Consider the following 23,859-nt stretch of genomic DNA (forward strand, 5'->3'; position numbering starts at 1 on the left):
CGCAATTTGTATCTGAGACCACCATGGTTGAGTCAGTCGCAGTCCAGTCCTCTCAGAGAACTATGGTCGAGGTGGAAATTCAAACTGTATCTGAGACCACCATGGTTGAGTCAGGGAATCAAACAACAACCTCAGTGGTTGTCCCAGTAGTGAAAAAGAAACAGTGGATAAGGAGGTCAAGTCCATATCATCGATTCGTAAGGGCAGAAGAGGAGGAAGAGGAAAGATTAGAAGAAGAAGCTGGTCCTTCAGTAAGGAGATCAGGAGAAGGAGTGAAAGAAATCCAAAAGGAAATGGAAACTACTCGGTCCCTAACCTCATCAGAACCTAGAGATATGCGAAAAGATTATGTTGAGGAATCCACAATCCATACAGGAATGCAGATAAGCCAGGCACCACTTTATTATGCAGCGCTGGGAAAACATGGTGGATAGCTCCTCCATAAGTGCTTTTTTGTTAGTTACCATTTTCAGGGTTTTTATATGGCTCAAACAAAAGATTCACATTTGCCAACACAAGCATGCATAAAATGTCCATCTATCAATTTAGCCCTTCACCTTGATTGGTTCCCAAAAATCACAAAATTTCTAAAATCACAGTGATTGGTCAAAAAAATATATCAGTCCCTTTGTTTTAGTAACAACTAAGGTAATAGCCAAGGTAACCTAACAAATACATTTAGCAGGGTCTTGTATTTAAGGTAATAGCTAAGGTAACCTAACAAATAGATTCACCAGAGTCTGGTAGTTAAGGTAAGAGGTCCATATCAGGTGTGGTATGTAACTCTTGCAGTTTGATCCTTATGTGATTCAAAGGAATACTTACTTAATCAATAGGTATTTGCGTTATTTGCAAGTGCTTAGCTAATTGAGTGAACTATTACTAGCTGGTTAACAAGTTCTTAACCAGTGCTTCACTACTTATCGTGATGATAAGTTGTTAACTAAAACAATTTTGTATCTGCAACATTTCCCCCCTTTGAAAGTATTGATAATCACAGTCCAATACTTTCACTCTTGTATTTCTGTTTTTTTCCATAACAAAACCATGACTGTCATATGGTGGTGGATCACCTTTGAACTGATCATTGTCTCTCTACATTGGTGTCTAGATTTTATTGTTTCATCACATTCTTTGTATTATTTCGCTTTTGATGCAACGATATGCCAAATAGATTATCAGAAACATTATAATCAATAGCAGATGTATTTCAATCAGTGACTTTATCGAGAATTTTAGATCCAGGCCCAGTCTCTCAAAAACTTTATCTATCCAGGTTGTGTCTTACCTAATTTCCTGATATTGCAATTACCTATTCCTAGTCAATTTCTGTTTAGACTGGAGTCTGGGCCTGAACATTCAATACGAATCGATTTGACCATCCAATTTTGATTCATGTTTCCACCACCATAGACTGGAAAATCAACAAAAACATGGTCATGTTTCAGAGTTATCGTCAATATCTCAAGATCTCCTACAAGTCTCCCACTTCCATGGGCTTGATGGCATCTTCTTCACTCGAGTGTAGTGGATCCAGGAATCTGATTCAGTAATCTTGATTGCAGTGAAGGTAGTCAGCAACACGTCGTATGGTCCCTTCCACCGTCCTTGCAGAGGTTCTTCATTCCAGGTCTTTATGGAGATATAATCTGCAGGCAGGATGTTATGTACTGAATTTTTTAGAGATCGATTCCAAACTGCTGCACTTTGGAGCCTGTTCAGAGTTTTTTTTTTTTAAAGAGGAAGCAAATAGTTATACACATCTTGTTTTCCTATCACATACATGTTTGGATTTGGTTCAGGAACCTCATAGGGTTTTCCATACATACTTACTGACATTCCACTTCGAGGTTTCACTCTTATTTTGTAGCAGTGCAAGTGGAAGTGCCTGAGGCCATCTTAATTTAGCCTCCTGACAAATTTTTCTAATTTGTCTTTTTAGGGTCTGATTCATTCTTTCCACTTTTCTACTTGATTGCTGTATCCAAGGGGCATGTAAATCCCAGGAAATTCCTAGGACTTTGCTTACCTCTTGTACCACATTGGCCACGAAATGTGGTCCTCTGTCTGAAGATATTCCAAATGGAACTCCAAATCTTGGAATAATTTCTTGCAGGAGCCATTTAACTATTTGCTTAACCTGATTGGTGCGACAGGGAAAGACTTCTGGCCATCCTGAAAAGGTGTCAACCCCAACCAATACATATTTATATCCATTGCATTTAGGTAATTCTGTAAAATCAATTTGCCAATAATCTCCTGGTTCCACTGCAGTTGGGTTTTTTTTATTTTTTTCCCATCTGTACACTTTTTGTACTATTGGATTGTTCTTTAAACAAATTTCACATTTCGCCGTTACTGATTTGAGTATCTACAACATTTCTAATGATATTACACTTCTTTTCAGAAGCTGAGTCATAACTTCTGCACCCCAGTGACACTCCCTATGCTTTGTTTACAAAATCTCTCTCATGATTAAGGGAGGCAATACTACCTGACCTGTACTTGTTATCCACCATCCTTCTGAATTTTTCTCTGCATTTAGTAACTTAGCCAATTTCTCATCCTCCCCTGAATATTTTGGTGAATCCTTAGGAAACGCTACTGTTCTGGTGGGGATGATTGCCATTTGTGAGACTGTGTGTTGTGCTATTTTACTATCTTTGAGTTCCCTGTCTGATGTGCTTTACAGTGCATGATTGCCACTTGAACTGGTTCCTTCACTGCCACTAGCAGTTGCAAGATTTCCCTTTGATGCTTAATGTTTGTTCCCTGGGAGGACAGTAGTCCTCTTTCTTTCCACAGGGTGCCATGGACATGGACTACTCCAAAAGCATATTTTGAATCAGTCCAAATATTCACTCGTTTTCCTTTACTTAACTCCAAAGCACGTTTCAATGCAATCAGTTCTGTCTTCCATGCAACGCATATGCTTCCATTACCATGTTTTCGGTTGTTACCACATATCCCACCTGGCGACTTCCATTCAAGACGAAGCTGCTGCCATCTGTGAATAGTTCTCATCCAGGGTTTTCAAGATGATCATCCTTCAGATCCTCTCTGCTGGAATATGTATGTTCAACGGTTGCAAAACAGTCCTTTTCCAGTTGTTGCTCTTCCTATGAAGTACTCAGAAACACTGTTGGATGTAGAAGGTTAGTTGTTTTAAACACTACATCATCCTGCTCAGTGAGAATTACGTGGTATTTCATCATTCGACTCGGGGATAACCAATGTCCTCCCTTTTGCTCCAAGACTGTGGTTACCATGTTTGAGACATAGACTGTAATAGTCCCTCCCAAGGTCAGCTTTCTTGCTTCTTGGATCAGTGTGACAGTGGCAGCTACTGCTCGCAGGAAAGAAGGCCATCCCTTGCTCACCAGATCCAGTTGTTTGGAAAAATATCCCACTGGTCTCTTCCAGCTTCCTAGTTTCTACGTCAGAACTCCTAGAGTTGTTCATGAACAAATAACTGAAAGTCTTTGGTTAAATCTGGCAAGCCTAAGACTGAGACTGTCATCAGAGCTATTTTAAGCTTATGGAAAGCTTAATGTTGTTGTTCTCCCCGTGTAAAAGAGGTAGATTTTTGGGCTTCGTATAATGGTTTGGCTATAAGACCATAATCCATGATCCAGAGCCTGCACCATCCTTTCATTCTCAAAATGCCCGCAACTCTTGTACAGTGCGTGGTTCCAGAATAGCACAAATCACTTCCTTTCCATCTGTCCCCAGCCTCCGTTCTCCTTTTGAAATTTTGAGGCCCAAATAGATCACTGTTTGGCTGCTATTTGAGCTTTTTCTTTTGATACCTTGTACCTGTTTAATCCCCAAAAGTTTAAACGTTCAGTGGTTACCTGTATGCATGCTGACCTTCCCGTTGTGGCAATCAGAATGTCATCCACATATTGGAGAAACAAATGCTCTGGTTTTGATGTCACTGTCTTTTCATTAGTGCAACGTTCCAGTTCTTTTGCGAGTTTTCTTTCAAAGAGAGTCAGGCTGTTCTTGAATCCTTGGAGTAGCCGTGTCCATGTTAACTGCACCTTGCGTCCTGTTTGGGGGCTTTCCCACTTAGAAGCAAATAGTTTATGACTTTCCTTTTCCAAAGGGATACAAAAGAAAGCATCTTTTAAATCAAGCACTGTAAACAACTGATAATTTTCTCTCAGAGCTGTGAGTAAGGCACATGGATTTGCTACAACTGGATGTATATCTTTCACAATCTGATTTATAGATTTCAAATCCTGAACTAACCTATACTCTCCATTCAGTTTCTGTACTGGTAGAATAGATCTATTATACTCTGACTAACATTCTTTCAGAATTGGATATTTTAGAAATTTGTCAATTAGTACTTTTAATCCTTATTTTGAGTAAGGTTTTATTGGATATTTTCTCACCCGACCGATTTTCCATTTCTTTTATTTCAATTTTTTCTGGTTGTGCCAATTTTGATTTTCCTGGAATCTCAATTTCCCGCACTATTGGGATCACTGCATTCTCCTTTTCTGGAGGTAATTCTAGCACCTTTGGGTTTTCTTTTATCATCAATATTTGTCCTGTCTTTGATTCAGGTATTTTTAGTAACAAGTCTTTGTTTTCAAAGACAATTTGTGCATTTAATTTAGACAACAAGTCCCTCCCTATCAGGGGTATGGGACATTCTGAAACATACAAAAATTCATATGTTATCACTTTATTGCCAAATTCTTAATTTAAGGGTTTCAAAAATGGTCGATTTTCCTCTTTCCCTGTGGCTCCCAAAATATTTTCAGTTTTAGTTCCTATTGTTCCTCTACATGTATTTAAAACTGAATACAATACTGCCATGTTTATATTGGATTCTATTCTCTGGTTCCTTCTTTTTGCTTTGGTTTTTTTTTTTTTCTCTTTCTCACTATATCTGGGTGCTCCTTATAGGAGTCAGTTGATTTTTTTCTCAGAGAATTAAATCAGAAGGTGAGAAAGGCATTCTCATGTGTACTGGTTCATTCTGCCCAATGAGGAAAGTTCTGTATGAGTCCTCATTTTTCCATGTTACTACTATCAGGACAGGGCTTGGAGTCCTCCCTTGAATCAGCACTCCGGGATGTATCCTTGTCAGGTTGCTGGATCCCTGTTCAGGTTCATTTTGGGGAGCAGGTAAGTGAGAGAAGGTGTATATATAGGAACAACTCTTCCCCCTTAAGGTTCAAATGTTTAAGACACATTTTTGCTGCAGTGCATGGGGAGCAACAGTTTTGCACCTTTTGTTTTTCTACTGTGAGTGACATTACGCGATTTGTTCATTCAGATTCTTTCTGCCATTCAGATTTTTCTCTTCAATAAAAGAACAGATCTACAAATGGGACTTTATCTCACTTTTCCTCGCTCTTAATAACAACATTAATTGCAAGATAGTATTGTAACTTAGTATTCCACTCAGAGGCAACAATTCCTCATCATTCAGAGTATACATTGGCCACATATGATCACAATATTCATTAAGTTGCTTTTCACACAAATCATTATGTATTTCTCTCCAGTGAGCCAAAAGGCAGCCCAAAGGAGAGGTTTTTGGCACAGGGCCCTTATTATTTCAATTTCCTCCCCAAAACACGTTTGACCACTTAGATGTTGTAGCGAAAAATTATGGTGTCCTTCAAACACACAAACTGAAAGGTACGGTTCAATATTTCTACCCATGATTACAGTATTCTATAAATTGATCTTTACGAAAATCGCCCTTAAATTCCTTCCAGTGTTCCACCAGACACCCAAGAGGTGAATACCTATGTCAGTCCTGAGATCACTTCGTCGGACTTAAGGGCTGCAATACCAATGCCAACCCTGCAATCGCTTTAGTGTTCGCCTTACGGGCGGTGCCTAGGTTCCCAATACCAATACCATTACGAGGATCCTCTAGCCCAATCAAGTGGAACTTTCGCTCCTGCTTACTGGCATGCTCCTTTGGGCTTTCCCTGGGCCCAACCAAGTGTGGTCTCCAACACCGCGACATACAGGCTAGTTCAACAGGTTCTGCTTCCAACCAATTAGAAGTGCCTTACCACTCCAAGGAACATTTCGAGGAGCTGTAAGGGTCGCAGACGATGGTCCTCCCCGAGAATTCCTCGGTGCCGGCTGCAGTTCGATCAGCATCCGATCCCGTCCAGTCTCACTCGCAAGGTCGCCAAAACTGTTGACGGATCCGCAATCGTGAAAAACTTATCTACACAGGAATGCAGATAAGCAGGCACTTCTTTATTTTGCAGCACTGGTAAAACAGGTGGGAAAACAGGTGGGATAGCTCCTTCATAGGTGCTTCGTTGTCAGTTACCATTTTCAGGGTTTTTATATGGCTCAAACAAAAGAATCACATTTGCCAACACAAGAATGCATAAAATGTCCATCTACCAATTTAGCCCTTCACCTTGACTGATTCCCAACAAACACAAAATTTCCAAAATCACAGTGATTGTTCAAAACAAGATATCAGTCCCTTTGTTTTAGTAACAACTAAGGTAATAGCCAAGGTACCCTAATCAAATACATTTACTAGGGTCTTGTAGTTAAGGTAACAGCTAAGGTAACCTACCAAATACATTTACCAGGATCTCCTAGCTAATGTAACAGGTCCCTATCAGGTGTGGTATGCAACTCTTGCAGTTTGGTTCTTATGTGATTCAAATGAATAATTACTTAATCAATAGCTGTTTGAGTTATTTGCAACTTCTTAGCTAATTGACTGAACTGTTACTAGGTGGTTAACTTGTTAACTAAAATAATTGTGGATCTGCAACAATTACAGTCGCCAGTCAGGTGAGCGGATTGGTGCCTGGCTGCTCTGATGTTTGGATAATGGGGCTGACAGTCAGCAATTGCAAAGTAGATAAGTCCAACAGCTGGGATCTGTTGCTAGGGAACAGGGAACTGATAGAAGCATTGGAAAAAAGACGTCAATTTACAGTATCTGGAAACGGCTCCTCTCAAGTGTAAGGGCAAGATACCCATTCAAGGAAGATCTTGTAAATGCCTGAGGAAAGTCGACTAGAGCAGATGAAGGCATCAAACACCTAAAGGAATTAGCTGTGTTGGAAGTCATCTATGGTGATCTAGATAATGCTGAGGAAAAAATCTGATGGAGGGTGGAGGTTAACAGTAGATTATTGTGGCCTGAATGAAGTGACACCACCACTGAGTGCTTCTGTACCAGACATGTTAGAGCTCCAGTATGAACTGGAGTCAAAAGCAGTCAAGTGCTATGCTACGATTGACATCGCTAATGCATTTTTCTCAATTCCGTTGGCAGCAGAGTGCAGGCCACGATTCGCCTTCATATGGGGAGCTGTCGAATATACCTGGAATCAATTGCCCCAGGGGTGGAAACATAGTCCTACTATTTGTCATGGTCTAATCCAAACTGTGCTGGAAATGGGTGATGCCCCCGAACATTTACAGTACATTGATGACATAATTGTATGGGGCAAAAAGGAAGAAGAAGTATTTGAGAAAGGGAAAAGAATAATTCAGATTCTCCTAAAAGCTGGTTTTGCTGTAAAAAGAAACAAAGTAAAGGGACCTGCACAAGAGATCCAGTTTTTGGGCATAAAATGGCAAGATGGGCGTCAGCATGTGCCTCTGGATGTTGTAAACAAAATAGCGACTATATCTCAACCAACTAATAAGAAAGAAACACAAGCTTTCCTGGGCCTTGTGGGATTCTGGAGGACGCATATCCCAGGTTATAGTCAACTTGTGAGCCCTCTCTTTAGAGTAACCAGAAAGAAGAACTGTTTTGAGTGGGACCTTGAGCAACAACAAGCTTCTCAACAAATTAAACAAGAAATAGCTTGTGCAGTTGCCCTTGGGCCCATCCGTACATGACCAGATGTGCAGAATATCCTCTACACTGCTGCTGGAGAGCATGGTCTCACCTGGAGCTTCTGGCAGAAAACAACTGGAGAAACCCAAGGTTGACCATTAGGGTTTTGGATCTGAGGATATCGAGGATCAGAAGCCCACTACACCCCAACTGAAAAATAAATACTAGCAGCATATGAGGGACTTCGAGCTGCTTCAGAAGTCATTGACACTGAAGCCTACCCCCACTTGGAACCACGTCTGCCTGTGCTACACTGGATGTTGAAAGGGAAAACCCCTTCTATGCATCATACAACCAGCGCTACATGGAGTAAGTGGATGGCATTGAATACACAACGATCTCGGCTGGGGAAATCTGGCCAAAAGGCAGGTATTTTGGAGCATTGCCTGAGGAAGTAGCTTTTGCCCAAGAGACACATCCATATCATGAATTATCAGAAGATGAGAGGCATTATGGCTACAGCAATGGAAAAAGACCAACTGGCAGCGCAAGGGTAAACCCATCTGGGCATATGCATTATGGCAAGACATTGCCGCTCGGGTGGAAAACATGACTCTGAAAGTATGTCATGGAGATGCTCACGTACTCAAAAACCGTGCCACTGAAGAACAATGGAACAACCAAAAGGTGGACAAACCTGCAAAAATTGAAGTAGCTCAGGTAGACCTAGACTGGGAGGGTAAAGGTGAGATATTTATCGCTCGATAGACCCATGAAACATCAGGACATCTGGGAAGAGATGAAACATATAGATGGACTCGTGATCAAGGTGCGGACTTGACCATGAAAGCCATTACACAGGTCACCTATGAATGTGAAACATGTGCTGCAATCAAGCGAGCCACAGGAATCAAGACTCCCTGGAACAGAGGCCGATGGCTGGGTTTTCAAGACGGTGAGGCCTGGCAAATTGACTATGTTGGACTGCTACCATGAATACACCAAGGCAAACGTTATATACTCACCATGGTGGAAACAACTACCGGTTGGTTGGAAACATGCCCTGTAAATCATGCCACTGCCCGAAATACTGTCTTGGGTCTTGAAAGGCAAGTTTTGTGTCGACACGATACTGCAGAAAGAATTGAATCAGACAATGAGACACATTTTCGAAATAATCTCATAAAGTCCTGGGCAAAGAAACATGGCATTGAGTGGATATACCACATCCCCTATCACCCACAAGCCTCTGGAAAGACTGAAGGATATAACGGATTACTTGAGACCATGTTGAGAGCATTGGGCAATGGGGCATGGAAGCAGTGGGATAAAAATTTAGCAGAAGCCACATAGCTGGTTAACAGCAGAGGTTCAACTAACCGTCCTGGTCCTGCCCAAAAAAAAAACCTACATACTGTGGGAGGAGATAAGGTCCCTGTAGTGTACCCAGGGAAATGACTGGGGAAGGCAGTATGGCTTGCACCTCCCATGGGAAAAAAGAAAATGCCATTCGTGGGATTGTCTTTGCTCAAGAGCCTGGGTGTACTTGGTGTGTGATGAGAAAGGATGGGGAAACTCGATGTGTACCTCAAGGAGACTAAACCTTGGGGGAAAGGTAACATAATGTTTCCCCTTGCCTGGATATCCATTTTGATGGATGAGACATAAGTTACGGCCTACCCCAGTGAACATCTACAGAGGATGAAAGAATGATGTTTGTCTGTTGAATAGTGGGAGTACAGATTAATGAGAGTATTTAAGAATGTATATGGGTTTTTCAGATGGTTTGTCTGAGAATGACATAAATGGTATGGAATAAGGGGTGGAGACTCTAGTGGGTCTGGGATGGTAGTGACTTTCCACAGCAGCTCTTGCAGTGCTGTGCTTACTGTAGATATCAATATTATGACTACTGCTCGCACAGCATCAGGGCTGTCCCTCCAGCATTCCTTCCCCCACCTTTACCAATAGCTGTAGGTGAGCACAATCTTGGGAGGGACCATGGCCATAACAGCTGACCCATACTGACCATGGAGATATTCCATACCATACGACGTCAGCTCAGTAATATAAACTGGGGGAGAAGAGTCGGAATGGGGAGGCAAGATTCATTTATGTCCTTACAAAAGTCATCTCTATGTGTACCGAAGCCCTGCTTCTCAGGAGGTGGCCGGACATCGCTGCTGATGGGAAGTAGAGAGTAACAGCTTTATCTGCTTTTGCTTTGCTTCCCACGCATGTGGATTTTCTGTTTCTTTATTAAACTGCTTTTATCTCAACCCACGAGACTTCCATCTTCTATTCTCCCCTTCCCTTGCTTGCTGAGGAGGTGGGGGATAGTGCAGTGTAGTGGACACCGTGCATCCAGCCAGGGTCAAACTACCGCAATGCTTTCTTTGCTTCAGTCTTTACAGCCAAGGTTGACCCTTGAGAAGCCCAGTCCGGCAAGGACATGATAGTCGTGACAGCAGAGGACTTTCCCTGGGTGGAAGAGGAAGAGGTTAAAGAGTTGTTGGACAAGCTTAAGGTTCATAGGTCAATGGGTCCTGATGGGATGCATCTTAGAGTGCTGAGAGAGCTGGCTGATGTGATTCCTAAGCGTCTCTCCATCCATTTTGAAAAATCATAGAGGACAGGTGAAGTGTCTGAGGACTGGAGAAAGGCCAATGTCACGCCAGTCATCAAAAAGGGCAGGAAGGATGACCAGGGAAACTACAGGCCGGTCAGTCTCACCTCCATTCCTGGAAAAGTGATGGAACAACTCATCCTGAATGTTATCACTGAACATAGGAAGGATAAGATGGTTCTCAGGTGGAGTCAACATGGCTTCACCAAGGGGAAATCCTGTTTGACTAACCTGATATCCTTCTATGAGTGCATAACCGGCTGGCTAGATGAGGGGAGAGCAGTGGATGTCATCTACCTTGACTTCAGCAAGACTTTTGACACTGTCTCCCACAACATCCTCATCAGAAAGCTCAGGCAGTGTGGCTTGGATGAGTGGACAGTGAGGTGGATCGAGAGCTGACTGAATGACAGAGCCCAGAGGGTGGTGATCACTGTCACGGAGTCGAGTTGGAGGCCTGTGGCCAGGGGAGTTCCACAGGGATCGATTCTGGGACCAGTCGTGTTCAATATCTTTATCAACCACCTGGGTGAGGGCAAAGAGTGTACTCTCAACAAGTTCACTGATGACACTAAACTGAGAGCACTGCTTGATTCCCCAGAAGGCTGTGCTGCCATTCGGCGGGATCTTAACTGGTTTGAGAGTTGGTCAGAGAGGAACCTCATGAGGTTCAACAAGGACAAATGCAGTCCTGCATGTGGGAAGGAAAAACCCCATGCAGCAGTACAGGCTGGGGGTCGAACATCTGAAGAGCAGCTCTGCAGAGAGAGATCTGGGAGTCCTGATTGATAATAAACTAAATATGAGCCAGCAATGTGCCCTCGTGGACAAGAAGGCCAATGGCATCCTGGGATGCATCAAGAAGAGTGTGGCCAGCAGATCGAGGGAGGTTCTTCCCTTTCTCTACTCTGCAATACTGTGTCCAGTTCTAGGCTCCTCAGCTCAAGAGGGACAGGGAAGTGCTGGAGAGAGTCCAGTGCAGGGCCACCAAGATGATCAAGGATATAGAACATCTTTCATACGAAAAAAGACTGCTGGAACTGGGGCTTTTTAGTCTGGAGAAGAGGAGATTGAGCGGTGATCTTATTAACATTTATAAATATCAAAAGAGTGAGTATCAGGAGGTTAGGGCATCCCTCTTTTCTATAGTAGATAGTAACAGAAAAAGGGGTAATGGGGTAAAGCTGGAACACAAAAAAGTTCCACTTAAACATAAGAAAAAACTATTTCACTGTGAGAGTGACGGAGCAGTGGAACAGGCTGCCCAGTGGGGTTGTGTAGTCTCCTTCCTTGGAGGTCATCAAGACCTGCCAGGACATGTTCCTATGCAACTTGATCAAGGCAAACCTGCTTCTGCAGGGAGACTGGACTACATGGTCTCTAAAGGTCCCTTCCAACACCAACAATTCTATGATTCTATGTACCAAGAGCCTGTATATTCAAAGGGTGCTTAGAAGGCCAAGTGCATGGAATTGGAATTGGAGTTCCAACAGGAAAGCAGCTGCAAAGGTGGAACACTGCTGGTTCATAACCTACATGGGGACCTACATATAACTGTAGGTGGGGTCTGCGTACCTGCTTTCTTGTAGCTCCCAGACACAGTGGTATTTCTTCTACCGGTAGTCTGTATTTTCAGAGAGCTAAGAAGGCAAAATGCGCGTGATTGGAGATAGCTCCCACAGGAAAGATGTTGAAAAGGTGATACAGTGTTGACTGATAGACTACACGGGGACCAACGTACCAGTGTAGTTGGGGTCTGCATACCTACTTTTTTGTAGCTCCCAGATGCAGTGGCGTAACATCTACCAGCAGCCTGCATTTTTTCAATGGGAGCTGTGCAGGCCAAGTGTGTGGGATTGGAGATAACTCCCACAGGAAAGCAGAAGAAAAGGTGGCACGATGTTGACTCATAGGCTACACAGGGACGTACATACCACTGGAGGTAGAGTCTGTGTATCTGATTTCTTGTAGCTCTCAGATGCAGTATCCTAATTTCTAACGAGAGTCGGTATTTTCAATGGGAGCTATGCAGGACAAGTGCGTGGGATTGGAGACAGCTCCCACAAGAAAGCAGCTGCAAAGATGAAAAAGTGCTGGCTGATTAGCTACACGGGATCCTACGTATCATTGTAGGTGAGGTCTGCGTACCACTTTCTTGTAGCTCCCAGACGCAGTGGTGTAACTTCGACCGTAAACCTGTACTTTTTCAATGGGAGTTGAGCAGGCCAGGTGCGCGGGATTGGAAATAGTTCCACCAGGAAAGCAACTGCAACGGTGGAACAGTGCTTGCGATTAGGTTACAGTTCGACCTACGTTCCACTGTAGGTGCGGTCTGCATAGCTGCTTTCTTGTAGCTTCCAGACGTCGAGATGTAACTTCTACCGGCAGCCTGTATTTTAAATGGGAGCTGAGCAGGCCATGTGCGCAGGATTGGAGATATCTTCCACAGGAAAGCAGCTGCAAAGGTGGCACAGTGTTGACTGATAGGCTACACCGGGACCTTTGTACCACTGTAGGTAGGGACGGTGTACCTGATTTCTTATAGCTCCCAGATGCAGTCGCGTAACTTTGACCAGGAGTCTCTATTTTATAAGGGAACTAAGCAGGACAAGTGCACGGGACTGGAGATAGCTCCCACAGGAAAGCAGCTTCAAAGGTGGCACAGTGTTGGCTGATAGGCTTTCCAAGTTTTAGCCAGGATAGAGTTAATTCTCTTGAGGAACCAAAAAACGGTACAGCCTGAACAGCTGACCCAGGCTGGCCAGCAGGTATTCGATGCCATCCTAACGTCAGGCCCAGCATATAGGTGGAGGCTAGCCAGAAGAAGTTCTCTTCCGGGATCACAGGCTCTCGGTCGCCAGTCCGGAGCGGTCACTTAGGTCGGGTCCTGGGTGGTGAGCAACTGTATCACTCACCAGTTTTCTTTGTAGTATTCACTTGTGTTTGTCATAGTTGTTCCTCTTCAATTTTCCCTAGTAAATTGTTCTTAATTAAAGTTACACGGGCTCTTTTACTTTTTTTCTCCCTCTCCGATCCCCTCCGCATTCTGTTGGGAGGGGGAGGGGGAGGGGGAGGGGGAGGGGGAGGAGTCGCTGTTATTTTCCCTCTTTGCTAGGGCCGGGAAAACCACAACATTAATTGGCGCCCAACGTGGGGCCCACGAGGTTGAAATAGAACAGTGCCGCGATGGAGAGACGGAGACGCAACTTGATACAAGCAAAGTGTCCACTTTATTGAATACAGGCAACATATTTATATATTCTTAAGGCCAACATGTCACTTGCTAATTGGTACAATTGCAAAAGCTGAGCTCCTAATAGGCTAATAAAAAACATACGATTCTGCCAAGAGATTGTTGTGTCTCAAGACTAGATAAGTTTCAAAGTTTACCTAACAGGGTCCTAAGATCCTGTTACTAAACAGAATGTTCTTATCTGTAACCACAAATTCCTGTACTTTTGTGCTTACTTCTGCATGTTGTAATTTTCCACTGTCCTCAGTGCTTTTCCATACTGACACAACAAACCTAAAGGCCAAAGCTAACTTTATTACTTACAATATATATCTATATAATTACTAACATTCCATAAACTCAAATAACTCCTATCTTTACATAACCTACATCTCCCCGTTTTTATTTTTAAGCATCATCTACTTCCCAAGGTTTACGTCCGACTAGCTCAAGAACATCTCATCTCACTAGCTCCCCTGCACTAGAAGTTTTTACCAGGTCTTACTGTTATACAAAAAGAATCTTATTGACAGAAACAGCTATAGATTTTTTCAAGCACTGCAAAATACATGGAATTATTACTAACAATATACAAACTATCTTATATACAATATACAAACTAGGTTACACAGTCCACAATAGGGACACTAGAGTTCCCGCTTATTAATTTCCGAAATTGATGTCATTCAGGAGCAGTGTTCTCATCTTCATTCACCGATTCCGAGGTGTCGTCAGCCGACCACTGCTGCAATGTCTCTCTAAAGGGTCTCACACTCTTTGCTGGAATCCAGCGAGGACCTCTTTCTGTGGAGACACAAGCATAACCTCTACCCCACGTAATAAGGGGATAGGGTCCCATTATCTTACCTGATTCTGGATCTCGAACCAAAACTGGAGGTTTCACCCTGGGCTCAAAAAGATTGTTTGTACTAAAATGTCGAACTACCGGGGGATTGTTATCTAACAAAGAACAATTCAAAAAATTAAAAACATACAAGGCTTTCTGTAATCTCTCTCCCGGTGTGTCAGTTCCTACTCCCCCTTTTTGTTTTTGTAATAACCGCTTGAGGGTTTGATGAGAACGCTCTATCAGAGCTTGACCCGTGGGGGAGTGAGGAATGCCAGTGGTATGCGAAACTCCCCAGGATACAAAGAAAGTCAGTTAAAGATTTAGAGATATATGCAGGGCCATTGTCTGTTTTTATCTGGGAGGGCACTCCCAGGGTAGCAAAAGCACACATTAGATGTTTGCGAACATCTCATGCCTTTTCTCCGGCATGGCAAGAAGCAAACAGCATTCCAGAAAATGCATCAACAGAACAGCGAATACACCCCAAACGCCCAAACTCGGCAAAATGGGCAACATCTGTCTGCCACAATTGAAGGCTTTGCAAACCCCTGGGATTAACCCCTCCTGCTATAGAAGGAAAAGAATGTCTTTGACAGTCGGGACAAGTGGCAATGATACTATTAGCCTGCTGAGGCGTAAGGTTAAACTGTCGTTTTAGGCCTCCGGCATTTTGGTGAAAAAAAGAATGGCTAAGTCGAGCTTGCGCTAAACGGTCAGGTAACACCTGTACAGGTAACGTAAGCATATCAGCCTGTCGGTTTCCTTCTGCAATAAACCCAGGTAAGGAGGTATGGGACCTAACATGCATAATAAAATAGGGGTGATGGCGAGAGTTTAAAAGAAAGATAAGTTCTTGTAACAGAGTGAATAAGACGACATGAGAAACATCACGGAGTACCGAGGCCTCTGCTCGTTGAACAATTCCTGCAACATAAGCAGAGTCAGTAATTACATTGAGAGGAATAGACCATTTCCGAAAGGCACGAACCACGGCCGACAATTCTGTTATTTGAGGAGAGCCCTGTACAGTTTCTACATCAGAGTCCCAACGTCCAGACTTATCATCCCACCAAAGAATGACAGACTTGTGGGTTTTTCCCGATCCATCTGTAAAAACAGTAAAGGCCTGCAGAGGCTGATCACTTCTTTTTGGCATCGGCAATAGGTGAAAATCAGCGTGTAACAGTTTATGAGAAGGTGGATGCGAAGTAAGTTGACCTGCATAGTTGACTAAAGCTGTCCCCAAAGCATCCGATTGTTGCAACAACCATTGCAAATAAACTGCTGTTACTGGTAAGCAAATAAGGGTAAAATCTGTTCCTGCCAAAGTTAACAGTCTCTGTCGAGCCTTGATGACAAGGGATGCAAACATTTCATGCTGTGTCGAAATAGTTTTTGTAGCTTGGTTGGATAGAAAAATCCACTCAATAATTAACAAAGGGTCCGGTTTCTGGTTGTCCCACTGAAAGATCAACGCATGAGGTTGCCGTACAGGGTTTAGAATGATGAGTTGAAAAGGCAATTCAGGTGCATACCGCTGCGCTTGTCTGCTGGTAATCGCTGTGGCAACCTTTTGTAACGCACTCATAGCTGCATTGTCAAGGCTTCGTGGGGCGCATAGGTCTGTATCCCCTTTAAGCATTTGAAATAATGGACTTAGATCTGTATTTGTGATACCAAGTAAAGGCCGCACCCAGTTAATTGTTCCCAACAGCTTTTGTATGTCATGTAAATTTCTCACATTAGCATGAATCTGTAAAGGTTGTGGAACAATAGTCTGAGCTCTAATACGCCATCCTAGATATTTCCAAGGCGGTAATCTCTGTACTTTTTCTGGTGCGATACAAAGGTCTGCTGATTTTACAGCAGCCGTGACAAGGGCTACGGCTTCCTCCATGACTTCTTGGCGCTGAGCTGCCACTAGAATGTCATCCATGTAATGATATATCAGTACTTTAGGTATTGCAACCCTAACAGGGCTAAGCATTCTCGCTACAAACCATTGACATATTGTGGGGCTGTTCTTCATTCCCTGTGGCAACACAACCCAATGATATCTCTGCAAAGGAGCTTGCATATTGATGCTAGGAACTGAAAAAGCAAATTTAGGGGCATCATCTGGATGCAATGGAATATTAAAAAAACAATCTTTAAGATCAATGACAGTTAAATGCCAATCACGAGGTGTCAGAGACCAGCTCTTTCCAGGACGATGAAGGACAGGCGGACCACTGCTCTTAGGGCAAGTGACAGTTTATTGCTTCTTCTTATGCTCTTTTTATAGTCAGTACATATCGCAAAGGTCATCAGTATAGGTTAACAAACAATATGAGTACGTATATTTTCTATATGCTACAAATCAATCAAATGTTATCTACAAAATTTATGGTACTGTTTACTACATTTTTGTGATATATGTTCCGTGGCTACAAGACATCTGGTGTCCTTATCATTGTTGTGTATACAGGATGTTTTTGCTTAAGTTAGGGGCTTTGTTTAAGGAGCCAACCCTTTCAGGCAGGCTTCCTTAGAAAGATTAACCCTTACCAGGCAAATCCTTTCGAGGGCCATTCTACCCTTTCAGGCAGATTGGTCTCATCATTTCACCCTTTTTTCTTTTTATTCAGTATGTATTGTAGCGGGAACATGTTGTGTAGCCATTAATTGTAATTTTTTAGTTTTTATACTCGTTTGTTTTATCATATCATACATTAAACGAAATATGCAAGGTAATACTACAACTAGGACAATTATGCATAAAGTTGCTCCTATAAGGCAATAGATTCCTTTATAAAATGAAGATAAGGATGGAAAAGAAGCTTTTAAAACACTAACAAAATCATGAGCACGTTGGGCGAGAGGCAACTGCAATTTTTCTGTATTTTGTAGAGAGAGAATTTCTCCATGCAATTGTTTTAAGTTAATTGAAGAGTTGGCGTTATTCCATATTATGCTAAGCCAATAAGCAAAGATCTGTAATGATGACCAATAGTTAAAATCATGTTGTTGTGGTCGAGGTTGTTGTGGTATCAGCATCAGGCGTTGAAACCTCTTTCGGAGCTTGCCTATTTTCGTTTTTGGCATGTCGAACACAGCGTTCTGGAATCCACCGAGGTACAGGCTCATCTGTTGGGAAAATACAAACATACCCTCTACCCCATAATAGAACCGGGTCAGGGCCTCTCGTGGATCCATCAATAGGATCTTTCCATAATACTGCAGGTTTCTGCTGAGCTGGGGATTGCCAATGACGATCAGCAGCCGAAAGGCCAGCTGCATCGAGAGTAAAAAAGTTTAAAACAAGAAGAGCATGATTTAACAAAGACAAAGGAGTGTCCTTAATCCCCCATGTCCCCGTTTTTAATTTCTTTAATTGTGTCTTCAGAGTAAGGTTAAAGCGTTCAATCATGCCTTGACCCTGTGGATTATAAGGAATCCCTGTTTTATGTGTTATAGAAAAATGAGCACAAAATTTTGAAAATTTAGCACTAGTATATGCGGGGCCATTATCTGTCTTGATAGTCTTCGGTATACCTAAAATTGAAAAGCAGTGTAACAAATGTGAAATTACTTGTGCGGTTGATTCTCCAGACAAAGGAGTGGCTACTGCAAAATGAGAAAAGGTATCAAGGGTTACATGGATATAAGAGAGGCGGCCAAAAGAAGGATAATGAGTAACATCCATCTGCCAGAGATCATTAGGTAAAAGACCTCGAGGATTAACTCCATAATGAGGAATTGGTAAAAAAGAAACACATGAAGAACATGTTCGAACAATTTCTCTAGCTTGTTCTCGAGAGATATGGCACATACGTTGTAGAGTAGCTGCAGGTAAGTGATGCAGAGAGTGCAAACGCTGGGCTTCTGCAACAGTAGCAACAGTAAAACGAGTTAACAAATCAGCCTGATTGTTGCCGTGACTCAAAGGTCCAGGTAATTTAGAGTGACTACGAATGTGTCCTACAAAAAGAGGTGCATCTCTTATTATTAAGAGAGATTGAATCAGACCAAAATATCGTTGTATAAAAGAAACTTTAGAAGCTATGACAGGAACTGTTTCTAAAAATTGTAATGAAGTGACAATGTAACGACTGTCAGAATAGATATTCAAAGGCTCAGAAAATTTCAACAGTGCTTGATAAATTGCATATAATTCAGTCATTTGTGCAGAAACATTCTCTAATTTCCAAACATATTGGTCTGTAGGAGTATACAAAACTGCTTGTCCATTAGATGATCCATCTGTAAAAACAGTCAATGCTCCTGTTATAGGGGCTCCTTTAACGACCCTAGGAAAAGCTAAAGAATGATAGGTAGCAAAACTAAGAATTTTATCAGAAGGGAACTTTTGTGTTATTTCTCCAGGAAAAGCAGCTAAGGCTACAGCAAAATCGTCTACAGTGGCCATCAGCCAAGTAATTTGAGCAGGTGTGTATGGAATTCCAATTACTGCCGGCTCTTTCCCAAGATGAGTAATACATAACTTTCGTCCTTGTTTAATTCGTTCTGCTATCTTTTGAGGGTATGAAACAAGAACTCCTTTTGCAGAGTGAGATCCATGTATCCAACACAGAACACCGTCTTGATACAAGACTCCTGTAGGAGTCATTACTGTAGGCAAGATATATAAAGAGAAAGACTTTGTTATGTCTGCATATTGTAATTGAGCATTTTCTATGGCTTTTTCAACCAATCGAAGAGCTTGTTTTCCTTCTTCTGTTAACTTGCGAGGAGAAGTAGGATCAGGGTTTCCCTCAAGTATTTTAAAAAGAGGATGCAAATCGGCTGTTGTTAACTTAAGAAAAGATCTGAGCCAATTAATGTCTCCCAAAAGTTTTTGAAAATCATTCAAGGTTTTTAAAGAATTTGTTCGTATGGCAATTTTTTGTGGCATAAAAGATTTAGGATATAGTTGAAACCCCAAATATTGAAAAGGATATGATTTTTGTACCTTTTCTTGTGCTATTTTCAAACCATGTTTAGTTAACATCTGTTCAATATGAGCATAAGCATGTTGCAACTTATCGATAGATGAGGCTGCTAAAAGGATATCATCCATATAATGGATACAAAGAACATCAGGAAATTGTTGTCTAGTCGCTTTTATACTTTCATGAACAAATTTTTGACAAAGAGTAGGACTATTAGCCATTCCTTGAGGCAATACTTTCCATTGGTAGCGTTCCATAGGTTCACTAAAATTTATGGATGGAATACTAAAAGCAAATCGACATTTGTCATCTGGATGTAAGGGGATAGTGTAAAAACAATCTTTTAAGTCAATAATTATTTTTTCAAAATTTTGAGGAATGGCAATAGGACTAGGTAGACCAGGTTGTAACGCTCCCATGGTACACATTGTTTTATTGACTTCTCTCAAGTCTTGGAGAAGTCTCCATTTCCCAGACTTCTTTTTTATAACAAAAATAGGTGAGTTCCATGGTGATGTGGAAGGTTCTATATGACCTAATTGTAATTGTTCCACTACTAATTGACGAGCAGCTTGCAATTTTTCTTTAGTTAGAGGCCATTGATCAACCCAAACAGGATGATCTGATTTCCAACAGATTTTATCTGCATACATAGTTACTGATAAATTTATCAGATTAACTGCTAGGCGTATAAAGGTATGCACCCATTTGTGTCAAGATATCTCGGCCCCAGAGGTTAAGAGGCAAGCTTTCTAGTACATATGGTTGAATGGTACCAGAGTGTCCCTCTTTGTCTGTCCAACTTAACAACTTACAGCTTTGAAGAGGCAAATTTGCAACTCCAATTCCTTTTAGATCAGCTGAAGCATGCTGTAAAGGCCATTCTTTTGGCCATTGTTTTAAAGTCATTACCGATACATCTGCTCCGGTGTCCAAGAGTCCTGTAAAATTTTTACCATCAATTGTTAACTGAAGTTCAGGTCTCTGACGATTGATGGGCTGTAAAAGATAAACGTCAGTAGATCCAAAACCGCCTGTTCCCCGAATGTGGGAATCAGCTTTTCCTATAGATGAAACATAAGGAATTAAAAGCAACTGTGCAATCTTTGTTCCTGCAGGTAGATTAAAGACAGAAGTTTCAGATTGTAACATAACTTTTAACTCTCCTTCATAATCACAATCAATTAGTCCTGGTATAACTCGCAATCCTTTCATGCTCAGACTACTTCGTCCCAATACCAAACCGCATGTTCCCGCAGGTAATGGGCCATATATCCCTGTTGGGATAGCTTGTGCCCCCATTTCAGGTGTTAATACGAAGTGGGAGGAGGAACACAGGTCCAGTCCGGCACTATGACTGGTGGCTCGGTGGAGTTGTGAAATGGATTGTTTAGCTGGTGCTCTGAGGTTTGCACCTGCACAGGATACATCCCCTGTTTGTTTGGGTGGGCCCGGGGCAAGCCCATTGAGAAGTTTCCCGACTGTAAGGAATTGCCGTTCTTATCGTATTTAGATCGGCATTCATTAGCCCAATGATTACCCTTTTTGCATTTTGGGCATAAACCTGGATTTTTTCCATTATTACTTGGAATCTTTTTATTAGGACATTGATGTACTTGATGCCCCATTTGTCCGCAATGAAAACAGCTACCAGGAGGGCCTGCAACCCTTCTGTTTTTCTTAAATTGCATTGCAGCTAAAACTTGCTCAACAGGTTTGCCCTGTTGTGCTGCGGCAGTGACTATGCCTTGAATATATCCAGAGCTAACATCAGAACATAATCTGATATAGTCGTTTAATGTTGATTTATTTTTCCAAGGTCTTAATATGGATTGACAGATATTATTAGCATTTTCAAAAGCTAATTCCTTAACTAAAATCATAGCTGAATCGGTGTCTTGTATGAGCCTAGATGAAGTTTGTAACAAACGAGATACAAAATCATGATAAGGTTCGTCTGGTCCCTGTCGGACTTTAGTTAATTCTTCCCTAGACGTTCCATGTCTAGGTAGCCCTTTCCAGGCTTTCAAACCAATTTCTCGAATGGCATCATATGTCGCAGCAGGGTAAGTTAATTGTTGTGCCAGATCAACATGCGGTCCTGTGCCAGCTAACATTTCATGAGTAATTCCTTGTTGGCGAAAGTGTGGTTTTTGAGAATAATCATAACAGGAATCCATAAAATCTGTAAGCCATAACAAATATTCTCCTCCCGTTAAGGTAGCTTTAGCTAAGCCTTTCCAGTCCCATGGGGGAAGAACTTCAGCTGCAATTGTCTCTAAAATAACAATGCAGTTGCACCATATTGAGCAGCAGCTGTTTTCAATTCTTTAAGATTCTTAAATGTAATGGATGTATATGTAGCAATTCTAACATTGGCTTGAGTAGGGTGAGGAGCATATGTTATAGGATAAGCATGCAATATTTTTGAAAACCCACTCACATCTTCACCTTGTTGTTTAGCTTGTAGCAATGATAACTGTAAGGGTGAGTGAGGTGATATTTGATGGTATATGTCAGGAGGGGGCGGACGTCTACCAGCTTCTATTGCTGGTAAAACAACAGGTTCCTTTTTTAAAAGTGTTTGCTGTTTCTTCAATTTAAAAGGCGTGTTAACAAACACTTGATCATCTTCATTATGATACTGAGCAGCTTCTTTTTCTAATTCAGCTTCCTCATCGGAGGATAATTCTTCAGATAATTCTATAGGTCTCAAGGCGCTCTTGCTTTGTTTTAACGGTCGGCATTTTTTACCTCCCGTATTTGAGTACATAAGAAAGGGATTTTTAAAATTAGATTCCTGAATATCTTTTTGTTCATTATTGATTATTGATGGATATTCAGGTGGAGCAGAGGGTTGTGAATCGGGATTAGTAACAGCAGAAGGTTTTAAACCTGAATCCGCTGAACGAGATCGAGGACGTGTTTGTCGTTGCCATTTATCATATTCAGTATCACCTTGTAAACATTCTTTAATTAAAGTCCATAAAGGAAAAGCATCTATAGGGATCTTATCAGGGCCATTAGCAGCATAATAGCTTTTAATGTTTTCACCAACCTTATTCCAGGTTTCCAAGTTAATAGTGCCTTTATTCGGAAACCAAGGACACACAGTGTCTATAAATTCTAAAAATCCACCCACTTGCTTGGTGGTTATAGATATATTTCGACTTTTTAACAATGTCTTAACCATAGCTACAAACAGCTGTCTTTCCGTACTATGTACATGTCCCATATTTTAAATTGTAAATGCTGAATATGAGGGAGCCCTACCGTTGAGTGACGAGGTTCAGTTTGGACCCCCTTGCTTTCTAAGACACCTTATAGAAAGGGCTTAGGTGCGGCTGGATCCAGACTTAGTCTCAGACTTGGTCAACGGAAAATCTAAGACAAAAAAGGGATTTTTGTTTTTATTTTACTGAGATAAATTTCTACTTTCTTATATTTTACACCTTCCTAGTAGTTCTGCCCCCCTTTATTTCCCCTTTTCCTTACCGCGGTTCTGTTGATTCGGAGGCAGCTCACCCTGGTCAAAGGCAACCGAGTTTCCCGGGTTTCGGCACCATTTGTCAGAGACCAGCTCTTTCCAGGACGATGAAGGACAGGCGGACCACTGCTCTTAGGGCAAGTGACAGTTTATTGCTTCTTCTTATGCTCTTTTTATAGTCAGTACATATCGCAAAGGTCATCAGTATAGGTTAACAAACAATATGAGTACGTATATTTTCTATATGCTACAAATCAATCAAATGTTATCTACAAAATTTATGGTACTGTTTACTACATTTTTGTGATATATGTTCCGTGGCTACAAGACATCTGGTGTCCTTATCATTGTTGTGTATACAGGATGTTTTTGCTTAAGTTAGGGGCTTTGTTTAAGGAGCCAACCCTTTCAGGCAGGCTTCCTTAGAAAGATTAACCCTTACCAGGCAAATCCTTTCGAGGGCCATTCTACCCTTTCAGGCAGATTGGTCTCATCAACGAGGAATCATAGTTGGTGATGGTAGCCCGGGCTGTAGGGCTCCCATATCCTCCATAGCATCATTAATTTTTCTCAAGTCATGGAGCAAGCGCCACTTGCCAGTCTGTTTTCGGATAACAAAAATTGGCGAATTCCAGGGACTTGTAGAGGGAACAATATGTCCCTCAGAGAGCTGCTCTGCAACTAATTCTTGGAGGGCGTGAAGTTTTTCTATAGGTAGGGGCCATTGATCGACCCAAACAGGAGAATCGGTTTTCCAAGTTAATTTTAGGGTTTCACGCCCTGCAATGGCCCCACCTAAAAAGGCTTTTGAGTAGTTTGAATAAACATTCCCCATTGAGATAACACGTCCCGTCCCCATAAAACCATAGGGACAGGTAAAACAAATGGTTTAACAGAAGCTGTTTGACCATTCGAATCCTGAATCTGAATCA

At 41.9% G+C, this 23,859-nt stretch overlaps 1 protein-coding gene across 1 annotated transcript; it reads right to left on the reverse strand.

Annotated features, from left to right (window-relative positions):
* Positions 1 to 20,665: 20,665 nt before the first annotated feature.
* On the reverse strand, positions 20,666 to 23,352 carry LOC133628539 (endogenous retrovirus group K member 5 Gag polyprotein-like). The gene is given in 3 exon segments (XM_062016846.1): positions 20,666 to 21,733; positions 21,736 to 22,824; positions 22,936 to 23,352. Coding segments are annotated over 2 exon segments (1,923 nt in total). The 5' UTR covers positions 22,676 to 22,824; positions 22,936 to 23,352; the 3' UTR covers positions 20,666 to 20,750.
* Between the last annotated feature and the right edge of the window lie 507 nt (positions 23,353 to 23,859).

The sequence above is a fragment of the Colius striatus genome, chromosome W (genome assembly GCF_028858725.1).
Source record: "Colius striatus isolate bColStr4 chromosome W, bColStr4.1.hap1, whole genome shotgun sequence".
Lineage (NCBI taxonomy): Eukaryota > Metazoa > Chordata > Aves > Coliiformes > Coliidae > Colius > Colius striatus.